Genomic DNA, 27,434 nt, shown 5'->3' with positions numbered 1-27,434 from the left:
TCAGCAGTGTCCTAATTCGTCTGCATTTCAGTCGAAATTAATCGAATTTAACTGCACATATTATTTCTGTATATATTTGATGAGTCCTTCAAGTATTTGGGGGTCCAGTTTTTTTGCATTAGGTTAAAGACTCACATCTGTTAATTTATAGTGACTTGAAAACTCTACAATAGCAACACAGTATGAATTGCATTAAATAGAACAATAACAATGTATTTAATGTAAATCTGGAAAATCTCAGTAACCGTAATTTCTATTTTGATTCTGTTCTTAGTCTAATATGCATACCTTAGTTTAATACATATCCCAAATAAGCCGATTCAATCATGAAAGAAATCAAAATTACGAAATGAAAGAGTTCTTGATAATTTTTTGTTTGTTGCACATCCTGAACTTGGATCTTTTAGTTTCTTGATCCTTATCCTGGATCTTTTAGCATTTTGGTATCATGCTGATAACTACTAATTGAGATCCTAAGACAAGATTTTTATGTAAATAAAAAGTAAAAACATATTTTAATCGCAAAAGGTAATGATTATTCAATTTTGCTTTTGGCTTGTTTCGCATATTCACTTGTAAGAGGAAAACATATGTAATGGGCAACTTCTTCAAGCAACTTCAGCCTTCAATTTACCATTCACTTAAGCAATGACCGTCACTTAGCAGCAAGCTTTTATCTTAGACTTAAAAAATCTCGAATTTAATGCAAATAGCTGTGTTTCATCTGAACTAATCCTTTGCTTACAAACTAACCTTATATGAATTTCGAGGAAGATTTAAACTAGTCTCAGATGTTATAAGCATAAACTTCTCTGCATGCTGCATTTGCCCACATTCAGCTTAAAGCTGATTATATGCAGCAGACCAGAAAGTTATCAAACACAAAAGAACCGCTCTTTTAATCCCGTAACATTAATGCTTTACTGAAATTAGACAAGAAGGAAATATTCGGAAATGAAATACTTTCCTCTGGCATGTTAAACACAGCAGGTATGAAATTAACAATTAAGCGATTATTAACTGTGTTATTCCTGGTCGGCCACCAAGAAAATCTGCTTAACTGCTTGCTAGCAAAATATCCTGCTGACAATTCCCTAATGATCATTTAATTCTCGCGCCTCGCTACAGATAAGCAACACATGAGTTTAGGGATAAAAATGTCAGGAATTGATTAGGAATTGAAATTACATGTTTGAACATGTCTAAGAGAAAAAGTCTAAGATAAAAGTTTGCTGCTAAGTGACGGTCAGTGCTTAAGTGACGAAAAGTATAAATTTCCGACAAGCCTGTAAAGGCATTAAGTTATGTCGAAGCAGGAGAAAAGAAAAATGGGCAATGCGCTTGCCGGGACTCGAACCTCGGACCTCTCGAATACGCTCCGAGCGTGCTGACCATTACAGCACGAAGGCATTCTAAGAAGGCGGGAGAAACACCTTATATACTCCCCCTTTTAAAGGGAGACTGGGGATTAGGGGACCCAATCGCCAAATCCTGGTGGTGGAGAATCATTCACTGCCTTTTTTTAACTCGGGCGCCACTGTAGAGACATTAGGTTATTTGGAAGCAGGAGACATAAAAAATGAGCAATGCTCTCACCGGGACTCGAACTTCTGGCCTCTGGAATACGCGCCCAGCGTGCTGACCGTTACACCAGGAAGGCATGCTAAGAAGGCGGGAGAAATACCTTATAAGACAACCTTAGAGGAGTAAAGGAAATAGCCCTGAAACATACATGCATGTTTCTAATGTTTATTGCAATACCTGCAAACTACTTACTAGACTATCATGATAGAGTTCTTTAAGAATACAGATCTCCTAAGGAAAATTATTAAAAGTCATGCTTACTTGCTGGAATTGCTGGAATAATATTAGCACATTTTTTGCTGTCGTAACCTGTCTTGTAACTTTTAGTCGATTAATAGATTTTAATAAAAAATGTTTAGTTTCAAGAAGAAAATAAGTAAAGCCGAATACTTGTTACATATCATAATTGTATACTTTGTGCTATTTTTAACTATTTTAATAATACTTTATGCCAATAGTCTCAAACCCAAACTGCATAGGAGCCACACGCACGATCTTAAAGCAGCTGACGAGCCAGAACAATATTTTAACAAAATTTAAGAAAACTTTTAATAAAAAAATTAATTAAATTTAAAATTTCTCATGATAAGTACTTATTGAAACATGGATAAATAATAACAATGATAACTCAAAGAAAAAATATAAAATTAATATTATTTTTTTTTCTGAAATCTAAAGATGGGTGCCTGCAAAAAAACTTCTTTTGATTATACTTCAATAAATGATAATTAAAAAGTTTTGACAGCTAAATATTGAATTTCAGACGAAACAATTATTTCATGTAAAATCAATACGTTGAAGCGCTACCAGTTGTCGTCTGGTAAAATAAATTTGCCAGTTGTACCAATGGGCAAAAATTCTCCCCTTCCCTTACAGTAGTCACGCTGCTCACTGTAAGGGAACAAGGATGCAGTTACAAAGACAAAGCTCCAACTTATTCGTTCTATCTTTCTTTCATCAATGACAGTCGTACACATAAGCTCAATCTATATCTTGATGTCTCTAAACTGTAAGTATTGTATTTGCAACAAATACTTATTGAACTGCATTCGCGGGCCATATTAAATTGCTGCGGGCGCCGAGAGTTTGAGACCATTGCTTTATGCATTATTTCAGAGCTCAATTAACAATAATCAAACAATCTACTTAATAAGGATTTAGTTAAACAGGTAAGAGTCAACAAGAATAGTTTATTTTCAGTTCGCGTCGAAAATGCCGTTTGTTTTGTCTTCCTTCAAAAGTTTCCAATACAAAGAGTTTCGTGAGCGCAAAAAGATAACGCTCCCTTCTTTGGAGGAGGTATTACATCACCTACTTCAGTATATGTGTATTACATTTATATCAGCTCCTTTACCTGTGGAGTAGAATTTATATTATCTCCTTTAACTGTGAAGTAGAATTAGTATCACCTCTATTACCTATGAAGGAGAGTTAACAACACCTCCTTTATTTTATAAGGAGGTCTACTTCTTCCCTTTCTTAAACGGTTTATTTGACAAACAGCGTACAAATGCATGTCCGGTTTTTAGGGGAATGTATACTAAATAAATCTGTGCTTTCCATTTGCATGATCTGTTTAAAATGATGCTTCGAATGCATACTATTATTTATTTTCGCCATATTTCTTAATGCAAGCGTATTTAAAGCATTTTTAAGAACAAAATTTCAAAAATCAGATCAATCTCATGCATCATAATAATTTAAATTTGAAACATTCCTTACCATTTAACTATTTATCTATCTAATCTTTAACCCTTTCGCCGTCCTCTCCTGTCCGCGAAAATTTTCCCTCAGCGGCCGTCTGTTTTTCGTAGCGTGTAATGTTGTTTTCTCTGTACATCATAACTTTCCATACATGACTTTCGTAGTGGATGAATGTCAATGAATATTAAGTAAAATTATAACGAAATAAAGCATAATGGAAAAATAATAATATCTCTGCTTATTTCTAACAACAAGATAATTTGATAACATCTGATCCAGGCGGTCAACTCCTCCCATTTTGTTGTTGTAATCTTTTACAATTATTGGTTTTTTTACAGTTCTTTTCAGTGTTCCAACATCAATCATCGAGTTATTATGGACTGTACTCATCAAACGTATATTCTTTTTGTCTTTCCAAATCACAACCTCATTTTTTCTCTTTTTCTGCTGAGTAGACATTGAAGCCATCACTCACTGTCTAGTATCTTATGTAAAATGGCGCGAATATTCATAAAACCCGGGGCAAATTCAATTAGAAATAGAATGCCTGAGTAGTGCTACTCTCTAGGAGCTATTAGAACACACAAAAATAAAAACTTAAACAAGTAAACATTTAGAATGCGTTTTAAACGTTTAAAAGTTTTAAAATGTAGAAGAACGCTTGAAATGTAGAAGAACGTTACGGCCGCCCTGCGGAAGTATCACTTGAACGCGCTAGACGCGTTACGGATGACAAAGATGTTAAACTGAAATGTGTAAAGCTTCTGTTATCAGTAATTCATCATCATTACAGTGGGTCCTCGTGCATCTTACGAACTATTATTTCAAGCAGACGGCTCTTTTATCACCAGGGTACACGCTCCAGTGTGGTTTCACATTAAATACAATCCAACAATTAAGGATTATTTGAATAATCTCTTTTGTGTTCTTTCGGTATCTCAGTGATAACCTGAAAGTCAGTATAGATGATTCTCGGCAAAATGGTTACGCTGCACATCCGGAGTAGCTATGCTCCGGAGTAGCTTGTAGATATGCTCGTAGACGATTATAAATATATTCGAAAGTTATATGCATGAAGATTTCCTTCTGCGAGGTCATGGTTAAATAATCCACCTCTGCTAATACACAAATTCACGATTCCAGCAATCAAAGGCAATGCGCTATACTACATTGACTTTATAGACTGGCAGCATTGTGAGGTTACAGAGCGACCTCTTACATCCCAACTATCAGGTAAAGAATTGAAACGGTGTATCGTGGAAGGCATCCCACATCTTCCATACACTTACTACTTTTCATGCATACCAAGGCTGTTAAGAAGTATATAAAGTTGTTACAGAGGTTTCGGAATAAGTTTGCGGAGCTAGAGATTAATATGGAACAATCACGGAAAAAATATTGTACAGATCGATCATGCCCGATCGTGGACTTCGAATCGGACCTTCGAAGCTAAGTCCAAATTCAGGACTACGAAGTAAAGACTGCCCAAAGGTAGGTTAGCTGGGATGCGTATTCATGGAACTCATTATACAACCACCTCTTCGTTGTCAGTTCGAAGAGTTGCATTTTTATAAAGCAAGTCTTACAACAGTGTCATGAATTAAAAAAAGTTAGATTTGTTTGAAATCCAAAAGTTTGAAAGATTTCACGGGTGATGTTTTTCACTCTTAAAATACACAAATTTTGAATGTCGATACACAACTTTTGAAGGGTATTTCCTTTTCATCCCAAATCTTTTGAAAAGTTTCGTGTTCGCTTATTGTATACTAGGCAAACAACTATCGAGTGCTTTGATATTATTTTAAAAATTCAATCCAATTCTTTACTGCACAGAACAACTAGAGTTTCTTTTCTTATTTTGTCTTAAATTGGGATGTAAAATAATGTCTGGGCTGTATTGGCACGCTTTCCCTACTATGATTACAAGCATGTTCCTTTTCTCTTAAAATCACATTTTCTCTGATTTTCATGTCCTGCATGCTGGAAATGCTCTTAACAGTGATACATGAAGGAACTTACATCCCCACCATTCACGAACAGTGCGCAGTTTTAATATCTATTAATTTTCATTACCTGAGTTTCTGAAAAGAAACAAAGTAACAGATGATCTGTCAGGATCATCATCTTCCTGACTGATAGTAACAGCATCTTCAGCCAGAGTAAATGTTTCAGTTTGTGGAAGAAATGTTGATAGTATTAGAAGCACCTCTGCCTGACATGAGTTTAAACAACAGTAGATTTTCAAGAGTGAACAGTAAAGAATACGGCGGAAATTTAGGAGATTCCGCGAACGTGACAATTAGGAAGAAGGAGGTCGGCGAGTTTGGAAGAAGTCAACAACCTCAGACAGGTTTCGAAAGGAAAAGGATAAGATAGCTTCAAGAGTAAGGAATACATCCTGCGAAAGTGGAGGTCCCAATACAGGCCGGTTTATACTTTTCCAGATGCCGTTCGGCGAGCCCCTCGTCCGGGCGTTTCGAACCGAGTGAACGGACCTGTAACCTGGTAGATTGTTTACACTAATCAGAGCCGGACTGACACTTCGCCTCCGTTTGTTTGCAAAATGGATACCGAAGTGCAAGTTGCTATACTTGAAGTTTCAAAGTAGTTTCCAACGAATTAATTTCTGTTCTAGGGGGAAAAAGAATAAGAAAAAGAAATCAAAACGTTATAAGGTATTTCTCCCGCTTTCCTAACGTTTCTTCGTGGTGTAGTGGTTCTGCACGCTGGGCCGGTATTCCAGAGGTCCGTGGTTCGATTCCCGGTGAAGGCGTTGCTAATTTTTTATTTCTCCTGCTCCGAAAAAAAATACCTATTGTCTCAGCAGTGGCGCCCGAACTAAAAGAGTTGTGGATGATGATTCTCCACACCCAGGATTTGGCGACTAGGTCCCCTAAAACCCTAGTCGCCCTTTAAATAGGGTAGTATATAAGGTATTTCTCCCGCTTTATTAACGTTTCTTCGTGGTGTAGTGGTTCTTCACGCTGGACCGGTATTCCAGAGGTCTGTGGTTTGATTCCCGGCGAAGGCGTTGCTAATTTTTCATTTCTCCTGCTCCGAAAAAAGTACCTAATGTCTCTGCAGCGTGAATGGATAGCACGCCATGATGAATTGGGAGCATTTAAATTCCAACATTTAAATGAACTTCGGAGCAAGGATATAAAAATTTACAAAAATTTCATCCGAATGGATGAAAGATAATTTGAAACTTTATTGGAAATAGTCGTTCCATTTATTCAGGAAAAAAAATACGTTCTTTCGAGATGCTGTGCCAGAAAAATTAAAACGCAGATAGCGCTTCGGTTTCTGGGGGCAGGTGACTCCTACAGTTCTCTGCAATATTTATTTCAAGTGCCAAAATGAACAATCAGCATATTCATTAAAGAAGTGTTTGAGGTCATTTTCTGTGCATGAGGCTGAGCGAAAATTATTAATCTTTTGTTTGAACTCTCCAACACCTTCAGGTTTAACATGTTAATAATAACCTCATACGCCTACTGTCGGCGATTTTTATTTTAATACCTCCGTCTGATCGTTTGTAAATAAAATCTAATTTGTTGTTCAAATAAAAAGGAAAGTGTATAAACAAAATTTCAAAATTTTGGATTTTTTTTTTTTTTGAAATTTATATCAAGAAAATAAAATGCTTGCCCTTTCATTTAGTTTTTAATTGAAAACTGTATTTTATTGGGTAGTTGAATAACATATAATTTAATTGTTTTTGTGTAAAGAAAATTCAGAAATAAATATGTTTAAAATAAATATTTTGAATCCGATACCCTGATTCCATGAAATAATCCCCCATGAAATTCATGCTATAGAGGCACAGTGTGGTAATTAAAGGAGGAAGAAATATAGTTACGAAAAAATAAATAAGACGTATGCAGTACGCAGCGAATGGGAAAACGTTTTAATAAAAGAAAGGCGTTCGTACAAAAAAACCTGTGTAGCCAAGAGTGAGAGAACAACACATCGTGGAGCCTTAGTAAGGGGTGTGACCTCCCGCTATTGCAACTGCACCGTCTGTTGATTCTCAAAACTCCATATTATCTAACAGTTCTTGGTGTAAGAGCTACCATTTCTCGAGAAGCATCTGTTCCGGCTGTCTGATATTTCCGGAAGCTGTCCAACCCAATCTGCGGATATCTTCATTTTTCAGGAGCTCCTCAACAGCGTGAGTCTTGTGTGCCCTTAAATTGTCAACAATAAAAAAGTCGGGACCAATGGCACCCAAGAAAAGGCACACATCCGGAAGGATGACTTCGTGACAGTACCGACTCCGCTAACTGAACCTCTGCCGAAAATGTGGAGAAAACACTTATGCAAAATACAAAATAACAAACCTTGAAGTTCATTAATAGTTACATCATACATTCTGATGATAAAATACCAACTTTTTAATCTTTTCCTTAATGAACATTTGATATTAATGTACAAATGCATCCGAAGTTACACATACCCAGATTCAATTTACATGATAATAAATTTAAATTTCCTTACTTTACTGTAGTGGACAGAAACATAATATTAAAATTTTTTTTGTATGTACCCACACTTTCACACGGTTCGATACAGATCATACCAGGACTGTCTTCCACACGGTTAAGTATAGTTCATACGAACACTGACTTCCCCACAGTTCCATGTACTTCATAACGGGAACCGTTTTCGGTGTCTGTAGCCCCATATTTCCTGCAGGGAAGGAACAATTTCTTATCGGTCTTGCTTGAATCCCGCATCACCTAATCATCACAACTGCAAACATAAACCTTTATATCAAAGCACAGCAGGAATCTTTAGAGCTTCGTCCTACCAAGGCATCTTTGTTGAAATACTCATTCTCCTTCACACCTCGTGCGCACCTATCAGCCAGTGATCTCTTACTATTCTGAAATTGTAGGAGTCATTTTCTTCTACCTTCTTTTTGTTTCTTTCCTTCCTCATATCTCAATCAAGCAAAGGGATGAAGTTGTACCTGTCATCTAGCAAGCTTTCCAAGCTCTTGAAATAACACTTTTATCAATTCCATACTCTTGGGCAACAGACGTCAAACTACACCCCTCCTCAAGCTTGCCAATCATTCTACCCCACGTGTAAAGGTATCTTGATATATTTGTGTAGTCATCTTTGCACGTACAATTTCCCTTTCACTTGCAGAAGAATGCCCGAAATATGCGCCTTTATTTCATCTTTTTAAGTTGCCTTACACTGCCCACGCTGACTCTTCTCGTTTTGGATGCTCTTAATGAACACTCTGACGTCATTGTGCTGATATTTGCAGGTGCATCCCCTTTCTACTTTTGGTCTTTCATTGTACTGATCACAGAAAGCTGTTTTTAAACAACTTTATGGTTGTATGTTAAAAAATGAATTTGTTGCTTAAATTTTCCCTACTAGTGTATTTTTCCTTTGAAGAATATGGGGGGATGAATTGGGTGCATTAAACCATTAAGGCAACATATAATTGAAATTCATTATACCTAAGATTCATAAAGCCTTATTCGGTGAAAATTCGTAATTCGTAACAAAATTACTTAGTTATGAATCCAATAAATGTAGGAAACTTAGAAATCAATATTTTAATGAAACTTTGGATATAATTATATCACTGCCTAAAAGCGATTTAATCAACTTCATAACCTTTAAACATTTACTTAAATTTTTACAAACATTTGCATACATAAATGAGCTAAAGAGCCACTGGCCAAATTAAAATGAAATCTTCTTTAGAATTGATTCCTTAAAATGAAAAGTGGTCAAGCGTTAAAGGCGGAGAATTATTTGATGAAACTAAGTTTCTATATGTCTCAAAAGGCAAATAGTCTGTCCTCTTGAAATTTTAGAATATATTAAAAGAATTAATTTTCGGATCGTAATAACAAAGTTATAGCAATCTTTAAGAAATTTATTTACAATGTCAAGGACAATTGCTATTTGTCAATGCTATTTTGTTTAAAGTAAGGCTTTTTAAACTGTACGTGATATTTACCTACAACAACCTGCAATCGTAATTAGTGAAAACAGTACAGTTCAGATTTATCTCAATAAAGCTATTCAGACTGTTTCTAAAGACATGAAATCAAGAAAAACGCATTCTCCACACCCCAGAGACGAGTGCTTTTTCTAAGAAATCTTAGAAGTGTAATTTATGTATGCAATAAGTTAGGAGGCTAGAAAAGACCCAAATACTTCAGTCGCGACTGATGTTGTAGATGGTACTGGCAGGTAGAATGCATAATTGAGAAGTTGCATTCGCATACATTTATCATATCAAGTTAACACACTTTATTTCTGGACAAAATAACTCTTTATAAACATAGACTGACTCACATATCAATGTGGGCGCAATCTACACTCATCATTTACCACATTTTTAGAAGTTTTCTGCATCTTAAGACAAATACAATGTATGAAAGAGAAATGAAAAGCTAGCAGGAAACAAGCAAGCAGCAAAATGAGACGCATTCATTATAGAGCTTCTTGGAGAATCAGAAGGTTATGTTTCAATTTCGAGTGAAATCTTACATGCTGATTGTGTAAAAGGTGCCTGTATTAGAATCGTTATATAAGATCGTATGATTAAAACCTTCCTGAACAATTATGATTATGTACACATTAAAAAACAATGACTTTTGCAAGTTTGACTCGAATGTTAATAGGATTCTAAAAATTATTTTTAAGAAGCAAGAACGTTTTCCAGATTGGACTCAAATCTTAATAGTACTTTAAAAGTTGCATTTATTCTCAAAAATGCAATGCTCAAGTATACGTTCTATATTACTGAAAAATTTAGTTAGACTATTCGACATAGAAAATGCAAAACTATGAAAGATTGGGTAGAATGCTATAGACAGAGCATGCATATGTAAATAACTGATAATATTTTATGCAGTGTTGAAATGTATAGGAAATCACTAAGATGTTTGATCACCCCTCGCTGCGATGCAAGCTGCAACCCTACGAGGTACACATTCAATTACTATGCAGATAGTGTTTTGGGGGTGAGAGCCCGCATGCTCAGAACTCTCCTGCAAATGTCGTCCTCGGATAACGGCTGGGGCAGAGCAGAAAAACAACGACCAACCCGTTCCAAATATATTCGATCGGCGGAAGATCAGGGGAATCGCAGGATAAGGAAGCAATTTGATGTACTGCAAGGCTTGTCGGCTAACGAGTGTCGTGCGCAGTGTTACGCTGTTATGCCGGAAAATACCATTTTGCTGCTGAAGCCGCTGAAGATAAGGTAGCATAACCGGCTGTAGCAACACATCAACATATTGTTGTGACTTCGATGGGCCTTTGGTGCGTAATAAGGGTGTCCTATTATCGTGACTGATGGCACTCCAAACCATTACGTCACGTTGACGAGTGGTGGGGCGTTTAGCAAGAGTGGTCGAATTGGAACTATCTCTCCGACGCCTCCCGATTCTTAACCGGTGACTATGATCAGACAAAAAATTGGCGTCGATGGTTTGACGTTGTAGAGTTCCTCACTTTGTAATTCTAAGTTAATGTTGGAAGTGAAGAATCTTAAGAACTGATAAGCGAATAATCAATAAAGTTCGGGTGACAAGAAACAACAAGATAGAAGGGTAACTAACCCTTTATTGTTCCAATAAGATTTAACAAAACTCCGCCTGGGAGTGTACAAACAAAGCCCTCACTTGGGCTTGAACTTAAGGGACTAAGAATAAAACTAAAACTAAGATTAACTAAAGAAATATAGCCGAAGCTATCAAGATTCAAATCGAGTTGGCCCCTTAACGTATTTGACTATGAAGCTTAGCAAGGGCCAGAGTACGGCCGAGCGTAAAAACAGATTTGAGAGAGAGTGGCCAAAAAGGCAGATGCGCGTAAATCAGACACTCTGATTCTCTCTACCTCTGTAAGTAACTTCGTGGTTTAAATACCGCTCCTCCTCATTAAATATTCAGCAAGATTCCAAAACTACGTTCTGGCCGGAAGTAGTAAGTTGAAGTTAAGAATTTGACAGGAAAGCAACTGTTAATAAAATTAACATAATTCTTACAGCGTTAATGGCAGTCTTCGCAAAGAGCGGCATCTGTGAAAGAAGCTTTCAGCCAAATGTCGGGAAGCTATTCCACCATATACTGGAGCATTCAAAGTTCCCGGCACATTCTGAAAAATGTACATAGCAAACGATTATGAGGCCGCCGCCTCTTCTCTTTGAATGCGTTGATCTGTACGTTCTGAAGTGCGTCTACCTGAACCTAGTCTTTCGCGACTATTTACATTTCCGTCATCGATCCATCTAGACCATATTCTATGCAGAGCAGATACATCTACATATGTTCCAGCAGTGATACGACGGTAAGACCAACCAGCCATACGTAAGCCTACAATTTGACCTCTCGTAAAATCATCCGCCTGCCGGAACTGTCTATGGTGTCGTCGTCCAGGCACCTTTTTTTATTCACATGTGTCTTCTGGAACACTGAACTTCTCAAAATTCTGGATTCCCTAAAGAGTAGAGAGTAGTGACTCTTGGTTTGTCCGCCATTTCCTTCCCTTTTATCTCGCGCTATAATCACGTGACAAAGTGCACCTTACATCATCTACCTCACTTATTCCACTACGTATACTTTGAAATTTGCATATTTATAAGGCCGAATCTTCATATTGTATATTTTTGTATATCGGACAGTGTATAACGCATTTTCTCCCTCCTTTCCGCATGCCTTCATGGTGTAATTGAAAGCATTCTTGACCCATATTCGGAAACTTAGGAGTTCGAATCCTGGTTAAGGAATTGCTGATTTCTTCAGTTTCGTGACTTCTCTTATTTTGCTTTTTCTCTCTAAAAGGCTTTTCTATCACCAAATCGTTTCCTCTTTGGAAGGGGCATGTTTAAAAAAAAAAAAAAAAAAAAAAAAAAATGTAAGGCAGAGTTCTAAATTTAATTTGGATAATTCCATTATATACCCTTTATATAACGCTGAATGACGTAATTCAGAACTTAATCTCACAGTTTGCAAAACTTGTCGTCGTCAAAAGAAGAAAGTTACAAAACTTTCTTCTTTTGAACTAATATCGGAGGATGCACTTGCTTTTTGCTCCTCGGACTAGCTAGTCTGCTACTTGCTGTACTTTTTCTTGCCACAAACATATAAAAATGTAGATGTTTTGGGACAGAAACGATTAGTGTGCGAAATTATTTGTTGTCGAAAATGTCAACTAAATAAAAATGAACTGAGATTCGAGATTCAGCCTGGACACTGATTCTCGATTTTTCTATATCTGGAGAGAGCCTGGAATACAATAGCATTCCTTCCTTATCAGAGGGAATATTCATTACGGTGGTGGACATGTAATGGTTTGGGCAGGAGTTAAATTGGACGACCGCACACCCCTGCATGTATTTCACAAAGGCTTCCTGACTGCTGTGAGGCACAGAGAGGAGAACTTAGACTATGTTCGACTCTTCGGGAGAGCATTTTGTCCTGGGTTTCTGTTAATGGGCGACAACGTTCCACATAGGGCTCAGTTGGTCGATGATTACCTGGAAAGTGAGGATATTTGCACCATGGACTGGCCAGGCAGATCTCCTGACTTTAACATCATACAGCCTGTCTGGGGCACTCTGCTGGGAAATTTCGTCTCGCCATCCCCCTCCGAGAACCATACCGGAGTTGAAAATTGCCATGCTGCAGGAGTCGGATCGACTGCCACTGGGATATCTCAACTGCCTCCTGCCCGGTATGGTGTCACGCTGCGCGACATGTCTGGCTGCGAGAGGGGACCATACCCCGAATAGACTCATTTTCAGTTCGATATTACAACGTGGTTTTTGAACATCCCTGCGCTATGAGCTTTCCTGATCGTGATAATCATGTGTACTTAAAGTGATTTCTGAATGGTAGACATCTTTCTCTGTTATAAACGTTTATTCATATCAATGTTCTTTAAAACTTGTCCATTAGGTTTTCAGAAATTCGACGTAATGTGCAATTTTCTTAATCTTGCACACGAGTATAAGATGTAATTTCTGTATTTAAAGTGACTTTTGTTTAGTGTCTATTAATTAATTATAGTTCTTAATTTATTATTATTAATTTATATGTACATTATTTTCTTGATTTTTTATTTATTTATTTATTGAAAGATTCAAAAATATGATCAGGCGGTTTCTATATCGAAGGCACCTTCGAAGTTTGTCAATTACGGGAGTACAAGTAGCAGAATCCAGAATCTAAGTACTTTTCTCCAGTGCTTAAATATACAACTGAAGTAATTTCTAATTAATGCGTTTTAAAAGAGTTGAATTTCCTTGCAGTCCTAGATATTATTTATGCAAATAAAAGCAAATCCTTCAATAATGAATCACAGCATTTTGTTCCAAATTTATTGGTTGCTAAGTTAGGTAAAGCTTGTTGTTTGTTATCAAATTTAGGTAACGCAGGTATGATGGTACCGCCCGCTGGCAAAGTGGCTAGCGCGTCGTGCAACTACACTACAGGTACGGGGTTCGATCCTCGGGCTGGGCAAGGCTGACTCAGCCTTTCATCCCTTAAGGGGACTCATACACCTTAAAACACATAAGATGTTCTAATAAGTGACTGTTGCAAGAATTGGGATAACTTATTTATTTTAAAAGCAATTACTACCAACTTTTTACAGCTGACTACATAATATAGCTGCTTTCTGAAAGAGTAATCATAAAGTTTGTTGCCACAAATATTTTTATAATTTAATCCCCTTTGTGACAACATTTTTCGTCATGTTTCCAACTTGCGCGCACAATTTAAAACATTCTGTTTCATAATTTAATTCCATATTTAATATATAGCTTTTATAACATTTGGAAACTACTGTGAACCTAAAATTTTAAAAATTTCATGTTAAATATTTATTTTATTTTGAGTTAAGTTTATAAAATGTATTTTATTAAAAAAATTTTAATGTTTTCGTCCATAAAATTTTTCAATATTAAAATATTCATCAGATTGTTGGTTCAGTTAGAAAGTAGTGCCCATATAAAGAATTCCATCAAATTTCAAGTATGACCCATTAGCCATTTTTAAAATATCTTGCGCGCAAGGTGGAAACATGGCGAAATATTTTGTCACAAAGAGAATTAAATTACAAAAATATTTGTGGCAACACAAACTTTCTGGTTACTTTTTTCCAAAGCAGCTATATTATGTAGTCAGATGTAAAAAGTTGGAAGTAATTGCTTTTAAAATAAATAAAATATCCCAATTCTTGCAACAGTCACATATTCGAAGATCATAAGGGGTTTAAGGTATATGAGTTCCCTTAAGTGGGTCGATAAAATGAGTACCAAGTTCGCTTGGGGACTAAACACCGGGGGTCCTGCGACAAGCTGACCACTCGCCCATGGCATATGCTGATGCACTTCGGGGCCCAAAGGTCAAGAAAGTAGAAAAAGGGCACTGCAGGCCGGGGCCCACTATGGCTTTTGCGCCTCTGAGTTTAATTTAGTTAGGTATGATGGTATGGGGGAATAATGATAGGCGAACAGACGCCCCTTACACGTTTCTAGTAGCGGATCTGTGAGGGGCAGGAGACATGAGAAATGAGCAGTGCGCTCGCCGGGACTCGAACATGAACCTCTCGAATGCGCGCCAAGTGTGCTAACGTTACACCACGAAGGCATGCGGAAATGCTGGAGAAAATACCTTATAGCGTCTTGTTATGACCATAAGACTAACTTGTTTGGTTAGGTGGGTAGGGCTGCGCTCACTTCTAGTACCTTATAGAGTCCTAGAAGCTTATGAAAACTTTTTAAGAGTGCATATGGATCTGACATTCATTTATGGATGGTAATGCTCTTCCACATCGAGCAAATATCGTTGACGAACTACTTGAAAGTGAAGACATTAAGCAAATACCGTAGCCAGAAAAACTTCTTGTTCTTTACCTGATAGAAAACCTGTCGGACTGCCTTCGAAAAGCAGTTGCACGAAGACTTCCTTCTTTTAGAGATTTAAATGCTTTGTAGATCGCACTGGTGAAAGAGTTTAACTTAATTCCATAAACTTTGGTAACAACGCTATTGCTAGTATGAAACCACGTTGTTAAGCGTGAGCACAAGTCAGGGAAGATCGCGTTCCATATTAAATTCATAAGCCTTAATTTTTGTTTAGTTTCTTTTTTCTTCTGAACTCTTATTGTAACGTTTTATAACCATTTTTATTGTTTCATGCTACAGTTTCATATAATGAAATGCTCCTAAGCTCTGCACTTTGTATTGATGTGTTATGATGATATGCATCATTCTGGATAAACTCATAAAATCATAATTCACATTTTCTGAGAAATCCCTGATTTCATGCATGTAAAAAGAATTTTGGACGGGAAGGTATTTTGACTAATAATGAAACCTACGTGTCGCTCATTAATGCAAATGCCTCGTATACCTGACGAAAACTTCGACATGCTTATTTAAATTTTTTTTCTAAACCTTTTTCACCTTGTATAAATAGAACTAGAATTCAGATCATTGATACTATTTTTAAGTCTATTTACTTACTATTACATTCTTTAATTCTGGACCAACCAGCGGCCGAGCGGTAAAGTCGCTGAACACTGGTAGTACGGTCCGAGGTTCGAATCCCGCGAACGGGCTGGCTGCATGGGTGTTTTCGTCGTTTTCCCCATGTCTACCGTGTATACGAACCAGTTTCCCTTAGAAAGTCCTCCACGAAGGCATCCCTCCCCTTAGGCAGATAGCCCTAGTGTGCTTTGCCATAATTAAATACACCAACACACCATTCTTTAATTCTAATTTAGGTCTATTCTTATATAAATTACATCTAGTTTTCAGTCTGTTTACATAGTATTACTTTCTTATATCTATATTCGATTCCAATGAAGTATGAAAGAATAGTTTTTTTTCCAATTTAAAATTAAATGAGTAACTTTACACGATGAAAAATCATTTTTTACTTTTCTTAAAACATAATTTTTTACCATGCATATTAAATCTTTCATGAGGGATCTAATAAGTTTTGTTAACTTGCTTAAGACAAAATTTGGTTTAATCCTTTACAGATAAGCTCTATAGAGTTATTATATTTCACACTATCAGTCCAGAACTCCAGCGACCGGTGGCCTTGTGCTGCGGAAACACATTGAAATGGAAAACATTACGTAGCGGTTTAGTTTCTCATCAGTTCAGGGATAAGTGGTATTGCAACGCAACTCGTACTTCGTTATTTCGGTACTTCACCGATAAAAATGATGGCGCCATATTGCGAAGTATCTATTCATTTACGCTGATCGTGCATCATGAATTGTCTTATCATAATAATGGAGAGCATCGCGTGGATATCTGACTGCTCTTTTACTTTTGATTCTTTGGACTCTTCTCAGCAAATCGTACTCTTCCCTTTCGCGAAGAGAATGTCATGCTAAATAAGGAAATGAGGCCTTTGTAGATGAGCAATATTTACAAGCCATTTCATTTTGGCCAATCCTGCGAAAAGGTTTGCTTATCTCCATTGCGGGACAATATCATGTGGTTAATTTTATAGTGCAGATGGTTTTTTTTTTCCTTCGTCATAATCGCAAGCAGTTGTAGCTGATTGAGATAAATATGTTTATTTTGTTCTTTAACTTTTAGATTTCAATCGGATGACAAAGTAAATGAACAATTCAAGTACTGATGGATTATATGAAGGACATGTAATAGCAACTACGTTTAAAATACAATACACTAAACCTCGGCTGCAGTTGAGATACCTTGATATATCCAAAGGACCTATTTATCTAGACAGAATATGTATTAAATGTTATTGTTAGATAATATGAGCAGTGATCTGACGTCAATCCATAATATTTTCAGATGTAAAAATAAGAGAAATGTGAGACTCTCATTTAGTTTTAAATCAAAATCTCGTTCTTTTAAATTTAATTCTGTAAAAGGCTAATATTCAGCTCTCTTTCCAGAACTAAGTTTTAATTGTACCAGATTTAGAAGGTTGATGTCACATAAATCTCAATACAATGGAATAATTATAATCATGTATTTCAACGGGAGAAATTATTGCATCGAAGTTCTTTTAAAAGTTATAATCCCACGATAAGATGTGAAATAAATTAAACATTGGAGATAAGACATGCATGTTTAGAATCAATGCGATGTGTTCGTTCTTCATCTATTAAATTTCCGAAGTTCCGATACTAGTGTAGAAATAATTTTCACGATACAACAGAGTACATGTGAACAACATCATAACTAAAATCATGACGAAAAGTTAGATAACGAAGAGGAAAAGCAATTAAAAGAAAAGTATCTACTCAATGAACTGAAATTTTCACAGATCTTGGAGGCACTAGGATAGGCAAATGACACTAGGATAGGGAAATGCAAAGCAAATTACCAATAACTAATTAAATTTTAGTGCAAACAAAAACATGGGAATTTTATTGGCAAACAAGATTTTTGACGGAGGTCTCTCTACAAGTAATGCGATGATCTATGCTGGAAACGCATGCCCGACAATGTAGATTCATGCTGCGAAGATGCAAGCACTTTGGAGTATCTGTACCTGTTCACTTATTCACACATTATTGTGCTTATTCACACATCATTCATACATTATTGTGCCTGTTCACTCTTCTCAGCTGGTAAATTATTCGAGGAGAATCACGGAGAATATCGGTGATCTCGAAAAATGTATTCGATATATTTTCAAATCTATTAAATGTAGGATAAAGTTTGTGAAATGGTAAGATTCAAGGTTGGCCTGCTATGAAAGAAACCTCCCTTTAGTAAAGGTATGACAAGTGATCCTGGCTGGTTACTTGTCAAGGCACAATAACGCGAGAAGTAGCTGCTTAAGAGGAAAGATATTTTCGTGTAAAACATTTTGATAGAAATAGACTCCTATTCAAGTTACACTTCGGAAAAACCATTAAAACGCCTATGCAGTCAAATCAGTCAATTTGTAGATTTACACTAGGATAGAACTAGCATAGTTCAACTATCTTATCCACTCGGCCATCAGTGAAACGAGTTGTTTGGGGCAAGCAACTTACATATCACTAATTGAAAAACACTTAATTTTGCATAATAATAATTAGACGCTTTAAAATGAAATTAAAAGCAAAGTGGTCAAACTATGAATATAACTTTTGGGAACTTTAGCTATATTGGGAAAATATAGACATAGCTTCTCATACATACAAATTATATGAGCATTATATAGTATTTCCTTGTCATTAAAACCGAATCGTAACCACGTAAATTTCACAATGTTACTGCTCAAGAGTTGTTTGATAAGTGCAACAATCCTAAAGAAAGTCTTCTAAATAACAAACTAGAAGAAGTTTCTCAAAATTTTAAGTTGAATCAATTTCTATTTGGCAGAATATTTCATTAAAAATACTTATGGCGACGTTTATACAAAACAACTGAGTAAAACGGAAATAAAAAATGTAACTCATTTTAGAAGGTGTCCGAATTTTGGCTCAAAATTTACTGTGACATCACATAAATTTGTATTGAAATTTGACTATTGGATTTAATTAAAAATTTACTATGATAACATGTTTGTGGAGAATTTTTACCTGAAAGAGGTTTTAGTGGTATAATTGAAGAGCATGTTCTTCTAGCAGTCGGAAAGCCGGAGTTCGAATCCAGGGAAGGATATTTCATATTCTTTGCGTCTCTTGCTCCTTAATGGTCTCCTTAAATATTACGCTAAAAGTTCTGATTCATTATTAATATTTTTTATAATCTTGGTCCCCGAATATCTTTTTAGCGAATGTCCAGTTGTCTTCATTATAAGGGATTTTGTAAGCAGCAATAAATATAACATATTTCTTAGACATTAAAATTTCTTTCTCAATCTGTTTCCCCCAGTAAGGTTTTGTAATCCAGCCTTTCTTATACAGTGTGATCCAAAACTACCTCCCTACTTTTATTTTGCTGTTGATTTGCGAATAATGATATTATACCGTTCCCGTTATTGCAGTGTTTGTACCCTGTTCTATGAAATTTCCTAATTCTTGCAAATTATTTGCCTATTGCGAGATCAATAATAATAACAATAATAAAAACTTCTCGACAACTTTCTATTTCTGGACATTAGAGCTCTGGATTGTAGTTAGGATGTGAGACTTGCAATCGCCAAGTAATATCGCAAAGATAGGAAAACATGAGAAGATAAGCTTATTGTATCATTAGATTTTGTTTTTGAAGCAGGAGACGTGAATGAGTCGAGTATTCTTCCACCACGAAAACATGCGGAAAGGAGGGAGAAAGCACCTTATGGTAACTAAAGTATGGTAATCACGTATGGTAACTAAATTGGTGCAAGGGAAGCGCACATTATTCTGTAGTTGCAAACATATTTTGCACATGCTTAATATGGAAAGAAAGCAGGACTACATTTTAGAAGGATAGAGGAAAGAGAGGGAAAAGCAAAATTATGTTGATGTTGGTAGATCTGAATAAAGTGCATATCTAATGCTACATATTTTAAAAAACTGTTAATTAGATAATTATCATTTAAAAAATAAAGTACTTAAATAAAAGTTTCAGACATGTTCAGGTCTTTCAGCGTACAATTTAACTAATCTTATAATGTAACTAATAATGAAAGCATTATTGGGAATAACTGTTTATTGTTTGATTTTAATTATTTCTGTGTTTAAAAAGCTTAAGTTTAGAAAATAGATTTCGCGTGAGTCCCATTTCTTTCAACAATCTGTTATTAAATAAAAATTCTGTAAATTAATACCTATCTTAAATTTAAAGTTTTGTCTTCTACTGTATAAAAATATTTAGCTGATAAATCAAATTGTAGGAAAATATAATTATTTATTTCTGCTGAACATAGACTTCTTTGTTTGTCACTGTCTGAGTTTTAAATATTTTTCATTTCATCAAACAGTACATTTTTAACTATTATTCAAATTCCTTGTCCTTTTGTCACAATATGCACTGTCTACAGCATTCATTATTTTAATTACGTGCTTCCATGTTCACTTTATACCAAATTGTCAATTTTTTATCCTTTTCAATATGTACCTTTTTTCAATGGCGGGCACTTGCCTATAACGGCATGCCGTAGTAGTGGCCAGTGCCGTTATAGGCGAGAAGTGATGATCATTTAATTGTGGAGGCACCTACTAGGCGGCCACCGCTATCTCCTATGAAGGGAGAGACAATTTTGCATCCACAATTTTACTTCGGAATTCGAACATGGACCCTTCGGTATCGCAGACAGGCTTCCCTAACCAATATACCTTTTGGGCGGCTAAAAGGTATACCGGAATCCCCAGATAATACTCTCTAGGTTAATTGAAATTTTACTCTATTGTCAGTAGCGTAGCTAGAGCTTCTGCCGCTAGGAGCGGTCCCAGTTTACCGCTTATGGCGGTACCTGAATTTTCCGCTCTTCTTGATATAAAAACAAGTAACCAGTGGCGTAGCGAGAGGGGGGCAAGGGGGTGCATGATGCCCCGGGCTCCGCTCGTACAGGGGCGCCAAATGGTCTCCAAACAAGATTTTCCGGAAAATTTCAGTTTTTATTTTGATCGATTTCTGGAAAATATATTTAAAATTAATAACTATTGTAATATAATTAATTATTTATTTTCTTGATTTGTGTAATAAAATGCTTCCAGTACATCAGCCAAAACGTTCTTTCTGACCACTTTATTTCTCCAAAGTAGAGATATATATTTAAACGAAATGCACGTATATCTCCCGCTTTTTATTTTAAAACGATAACACGACCTTGTCCCGAATTTCTCAAATATATCCAGTTTCCAAAATCCGATTCCATAATCTGGAAATGACATTTTTTTAGATTCCGCTACAATGGATTGCGTTTGACTCTCCTGTAAACGGCTGATGGCCTTCCTGGCTACTGATTCAACTAAGTCATCTTGCTGAGACGTCGTATATTCACTGCTACGAAGCATTCAACGCATATGAATTGTTTTTAATCTTCTATTACAAAAGGAATACTACAGGTCGTTCCTTACTCCTTATCTAAAACGCATAGTTTTCGACGTCACAGACTAAATTTGCATATTCCCAACTTTGTAAACAATATAATTTTCCTGTATAATCTCTTCTATTTTCTTTTGTTCAAAAATGTTATCGATTATATGGTTATCTCATACCGAACCCACAATACACCCTAATTGTTTTGAGCAGTGAATGTGATTGCATGACGTTACTCCGCAGTAGAAAAGAAACAGAACCTAAAACTCCACTGCAGATCTATAGAGAATATGTTTTTCCAAACCTAAGAGTCGCACTTTAAATACTACTTACTATGAACGTTCGTTCAGCAAATTAAAATAAATTTTCACATATTTACAATCAACGGTGGAACAAGATCCCCTAAGTCATCTAGCATTTTTAAGAGTGGAAAGAGAAAAATTTGAAAGGATCGACTTTGATGAAGTAAATGATAAATTTGCTTCTAAATTTTCAAGGTAAGAAAAATGTATACATAATAATTAATTTTATTCATGTATTATATTATTATTAATAAATATAAGAGCTCTACCAAGTCGAGGTGCACGTGATTGAAGCGAGATGAGGACAAATTAAAATTTTTAAGTTAGCTGGTGGTGTGTCTGAAAATTTTAGATCTTTGGCACTCCAAGCATGATGGTGTCCAGTTGGCTATGTCCTTTTGCATGCTATTCCATCGAAACGTTGCTATATCAGTTTCCTTGAAACCTTGATGCCAGGATGTGACAGACGATGTAACTGACTAAAAATGGCATGGCGAAACACTGAGGGAACATAAGGTCGAAATCTTGAATCCTGAACATCACAATAAAGTGATTTTCCAGGTGACAGCTGCATAGGCTGCAAGTTGAGATTAGTGGAAGATTTGCTTTTCAAGAGGGTTTGTAGTTCTGAATCCCGGTGCTGTTCATCCGCAAGGGCAGCAAAGTTTATTGGCGAGGGAACGGCTAGTTCTTCAATACGAGACAAGATGTCTGCTACAATATTCTGCGAACCCGTAATATAACGGATTTATCTGTTGAAAATTGCCCTATAAAGTCTAGGTGTCTCATTTGACGAGGAGAAGCTTTATCCGAACGCTGCTGAAAAGTATAGATTAAGGGTTTGTGATCTGTGAAGATCATGAAAACGCGTCCCTATAGCATATGCCGATAATATTTGACAGCTTCATAAATTCCTAATAATTCGCGATCGTAAGTGCTGTATCTGGTTTGTGCTAGTGAGAGTTTTTTAGAAAAATATGTTTATATTTTATTAGAAAAATATGTTTATATTTTATTAGAAAAATATGTTTATATTTTTCTAAAAAACTGTGGTTTTTAGAAAAATAAGTGGTTTCCATAAAAAATAAGTGGTTTCCATAATTCTTGACCTTTTTGTTTTAAAACTGCTCCTATACCTGTCGTTGATTTGTCAACGTGTAGAGATATTAGGTTATTTTTTGGAAGCAGACGAGATGAAAAATATGCAACGCCTTCGCCGGGAATCGAAACGCAGACCTCTGGAGTACTGGCCCAGCGTGCAGAACCACTACACCACGAAGGCACGCTAGGAAAGCGGGAGAAATACCTTATAAACTCCCTTTTTTAAAGGGCGACTGGGGTTTTTAGGGGACGCAATCGCCAAATCCTGGGTGTGGAGAATCCTCATTCAACACCCCTTTTATTTTAGGCGCCACTGTAGAGACATTAGGATATTTGGAAGCAAGAGAGATTGAAAAAATAGCAATCGCTTTCGCCGGGAATCGAACCGCGGACCTCTGGAGTGCCGGCCCAGCGTGTAGAACTACTACACCACGAAAGCATGTTAGGAAAGCGGGAGTCCCTCACCTTATAAACGTAGAGTGATAATGGTTTAGATGCGGAAGGATACTGCAAATTTGTTGCCGAAATTAAATCATTTTTGCATTTTTGGAACGCTTCGCGAGATTCTGCGGTCCAGGTTATAACACGTTTATCGTTTTCCTTGATTCCAACCAAAAATGAATTTAGAGGTGCTTGCATGGTTGCTGCATGAGGTAAGAAACGTCGATAAAAATTGAGCATAGCAAGAAATCTTCTTAAGTCGTAAGTTCCTCACTGTAGATGGTTCGGGCATATCGCGGATAGCGGTGACTCTATCTGGAAGGGGTCGAACGCCATCAGAGGAAATTTCATGACCAAGAAAGGATACTCTTGACTGGCCAAAAACGCATTTGGAAGGATTAAGACTGAACCGTACCTTTGAAAACGTTCAAAAACTGTTCTCAAACGTGAAAGGTGTTCTTGCTCTGAAGAGGAGGCGATTAAGACGTCATCAAAATAAAGTACACAAAAGTCAAGGTCGTTAAGCACCTGGTTCATGAAGCGTTGGAATGTTTGAGAAGCATTGCATAAGCCGAAGTCATAACCGGAAACTCAAATAGTCCAAAAGGCGTAATAACCGCAGTTTTTGGAATATCAGCTGGCTTAACGGGCACTTTGCGATACACCTCCTCAAGATCAATGGCTGTAAAAATAGCTTTTCACTCGAAAACTTGCATACAGCCCTTGAATGTGAGGGATTGGGTAACGATCAGGAATTGTAGCTGCATTTAACCGGTAATAATTGCCACACGGGCGCCAGTTACCATTTCGTTTCCGAACTAGATGGAACGGACTGACCCTAGAGCTTTTTGAAGGACGGCAAATTCCCTGTTCCATCATGTATTGAATTTCCTCTTTGGCGGCTTTAAGCTTGTCCAGAGTTAAGCGTCTTCGTTTAGCGGCAATCGGAGGTCCGGTAGTTTCAATATAATGTAATACATCTTGCTTGGGTTCGGAAATACCAATAACTGGGCGCGTGTTTGTAGGGAATTCTCTGAGAAGTTGATGCCATGGGGAGTTACCCGAAATCAGTTTAATGCTCAAATCTTGACTATTGAGAATTACTCCCGGATAAGTTAAGTTGGTTGTGGAATCAATCAAACGGCGATTTTTAAGATCGGCAAGCAAAGAAAATTTTTGAAAAAAATCTGCGCCAATAATAGGACTTGAAACAGTAGCAATAATGAATGGCCATTGGAAGTTGTGGTGCAATCCTAAATCAACAGATATCAGGCGTTCACCAAAAGTTTGAATAGGAGTTCTATTTGCTACATAAAGTTGTAACTTGGTAAGGCGCTTTTGTTCGTGAAAATGTGGTGGAACGACAGAAACATCAGAAGACAAGAACAACAAGAAACTTAAGCCCGAATTCTTTTCGATGAGAAAAAGGCGTGCAAAATTCCAGCCGCTGTCGTTCACAACTTCAAGCAACGGCCCTTCTCGTTTCCCTGGTCGTTATAACGACACGGTGGGCGGCATTTGTTTGCCTTGTTTCGAAATTTGTGGTGGTAAAAACAAATATCCAGTCATGAAAAATTATAATAAATTCATTGTTACCGGTGATTTTAACTCTAAACATCCAAGCTGGGGCGCAGGAGATATTGATGCAAGAAGGCGATTGGTATTTGACTTTATCGTCTCTAATAATATAATTTTACTAAATGATTTGAGTTTTCCTGCAACTTTCAAATCTACCATCGGTGAGGTATGGACTGATCTTGTTATGACCTTACCAGGTTTGTCTATCAATTCTGGAGCTCTGCAAGTTCTGATGGATGAGAGTCTTAGTGATCATCGTTATTTGCAGTTGAATTATGATGAAAATATTCATTGTGCTCCTAAGATTGTTTTAACAAGAGATGTCCACCGGATTACAAGGTATTGTCACAAAATTGCCCCGATAATGCAGAAATTTAAATTAGTTTATTGAAGTGTGAGGACTCTGATACAATTGAAAATTGTACTGAAAAATTTTTGAGGAGCTGTCTATCGATGTTAAAAAGAAGTTACGAACAAAACAAAAGGGAAGTAGGCAGATTTCGTGGTGGACTCCACAACTTACTTGTATGCGACGCCAGATACGTGCTTTGAGGAAAAGTTCGCAAATTTTGAATTTAACTGACAATATACGTAATGAAAGGAAAATTGCATATAAAAAAGAATTGGCAACTTATAAACGTCTAATTTGGAAGACAAAATTTGAAACTAAGAAGAAATTTTTTCTTAATAATCTTTATTATTATGATGGTTTTTATCAAATTGCCTCTGAAAAAGTGAGACGTGCTGTTGCTCTGTATAATCCTCAGCACGCTGACAATTTGATTGAACTCAATAGACAGAAGCTTTTGCAATAACTCAAATTGGGAGCTCCTGAGGATATTTCATTAGATGAGGATAGACTTTCTGATTGCCCATTGGATGACGCTGTAATTACAGAGGCAGAGATCAGAAGTGCAGTTGAACAAATAAGGCGTCGAAGCGCTCTGGGTCCGGACTGTTTTAATCCTATATTTGTTCAGATTCTAATTTTTACATATCTGGATATATTTATATTGCTTTTTAATTACTATTTTAAATTTTATGTGTTTCCAAGAAATTGGAAAATCGGTCGAGTTGTTTTAATTCCAAAGCAGAATGACAGATATAGAGACCAATTGTACTTTTGAGTGTTTTTGGAAAAGTGTATGAAAGAATCTTGGTTGAGAGATTGAAGTTTTACCCGAATAGTAGAATGATACTCAGTCGGCGACAGTATGGTTTCACAGCTGGCTGTTCTACAGATGATGCATTATATGATACTATTGACTTTATTAGAAGCAATAACAGTTCGCATCACGTAGTGCTGCTGTCCTTGGATGTTTTGTCTGCATTCGATTCAGTGTGCTGGAACTCTATTTTACAAACTATGATTTACCTTAAATTGCCAAGGAATTTGATTCAATGTTATAGGAGTTATTTTAACAATCGCAAAATCTTGTTTAATGCTTTTAAGGATGAGACTGCAGAGATAGAACTAGAGATTTTCATTGGTTGTCCGCAGGGCTCCTGCAGTGCTCCCCTGCTCTGGAATATCATATTAAACAAATTTCTTATTTTGGAATTCCCCAGTGATGTTAACTTTATTGCATATGCAGATGATCTTGCTGTTCTGATGTATGGTGCATCATTGGAAAAACTCGAGAAATCATTTGAGAATGTTATGTTAAAACTGGAAAACTGGAGAATCGGCGAGGTTCTTGAATTCAACTTAGAAAAAACTTTTGCAATCATTTTCCCGCGGGCTGGGATCAAAGTGAGAGCTCCACGATTTAGATATCAAGGAAAAAGAATAAAGTTTGTTGATGTTATTAAATATTTGGGAGTCAAGACTGATTGCAAGTTGACCTTCGCAGATCATTTTAAAACAATTCATCGGCTCTCAGATGATATGTTAATGTTTTACAGGAGATCCTTTTTCTAGTGAGACACTTTGTAACAAATCATGCATTCTTAAAGATATTTTGAATAATGTAATTATCCCTAGAGTTTTCTAGGGAATTGGTGCCTGGGGATCCAGTGCCGGGGATTTGGTCAGGTTGAGGAACAAACTCGATGCGGTACAGAGGAGCTGGTGCTTAATGATTACAAGATGTTTCCGTACTGTCTCAACTGAGGTGCTCTGCGTTCTAGCCGGCACGCCGCCTCTTTCAATTTTATATAAATTATATTTTGAAAAATTTTTGTTCAGAACTGGTAGTCTTTTTAAAATTGTATAAAGATATTTTGATTACAAGGCATTATGTTTGAAAGAATTAATAATATTTTGGTACATCCTTCTGATTTATGTGTTTTTGAATTTGATTGTAAACTCCCAATAGTCGGAGAATTGGATATTTATACTGACGGGTCCAGGCAAGATGATAAATTGGGAGCAGCATTTGTAATTTATCATTATGGAACTGAAATTGAAAATAAAAAATATAAGCTTAATAATTATAATTATGTATTTCAATCGGAATGCTGTGCTTTAGTTAAAGAACTTCAATGGGTTAAGAAAATTTTGACTTGTGTTAATTCTATTCATATATATACTGATTGTATGTCTTTGCTTCAATCCTTGACCTCGGCCTGTCCTACTAATTTATTAATATTTGATATTAAATGTCTATTGAAATTTTTGATGCAGGATATGTGCATTCATTTACACTGGATAAAAGCGCATGTCGGCTTTGTTGGAAATGAAAGGGCCGACGTGCTGGCTAAAGAGGCGACCACTAATGATGATTGTGAATATAAATAGAAATTTCTGGTTTGAGAAGTTATGCAGTTAGAAACATGAA

At 36.4% G+C, this 27,434-nt stretch overlaps 1 protein-coding gene across 2 annotated transcripts in view; it reads left to right on the top strand.

Moving 5' to 3' along the window:
- The window catches only part of LOC118193321 (serine beta-lactamase-like protein LACTB, mitochondrial), a 215,871-nt gene that overhangs the window by 86,230 nt on the left and 102,207 nt on the right, over window positions 1–27,434 (top strand). The window contains exon 1 of one of the 2 annotated variants that reach the window (XM_085809954.1): window positions 21,517–21,729. The exons of the other annotated variant lie outside the window; for it this stretch is intronic. Coding sequence (XP_085666080.1) covers window positions 21,702–21,729 — 28 coding nt within the window. The 5' untranslated portion in view covers window positions 21,517–21,701. Of the gene's footprint in view, window positions 1–21,516; window positions 21,730–27,434 lie in introns of those variants that run through there. 2 annotated transcript variants of the gene reach the window in all.

The sequence above is a fragment of the Stegodyphus dumicola genome, chromosome X2 (genome assembly GCF_044657685.1).
Source record: "Stegodyphus dumicola isolate Sdum_Otavi_A_Nest chromosome X2, ASM4465768v1".
Taxonomy (NCBI): domain Eukaryota; kingdom Metazoa; phylum Arthropoda; class Arachnida; order Araneae; family Eresidae; genus Stegodyphus; species Stegodyphus dumicola.
The sequence above is the reverse complement of the archived record's forward strand: the minus strand, read 5'-3'. Positions and strand labels throughout refer to the sequence as shown.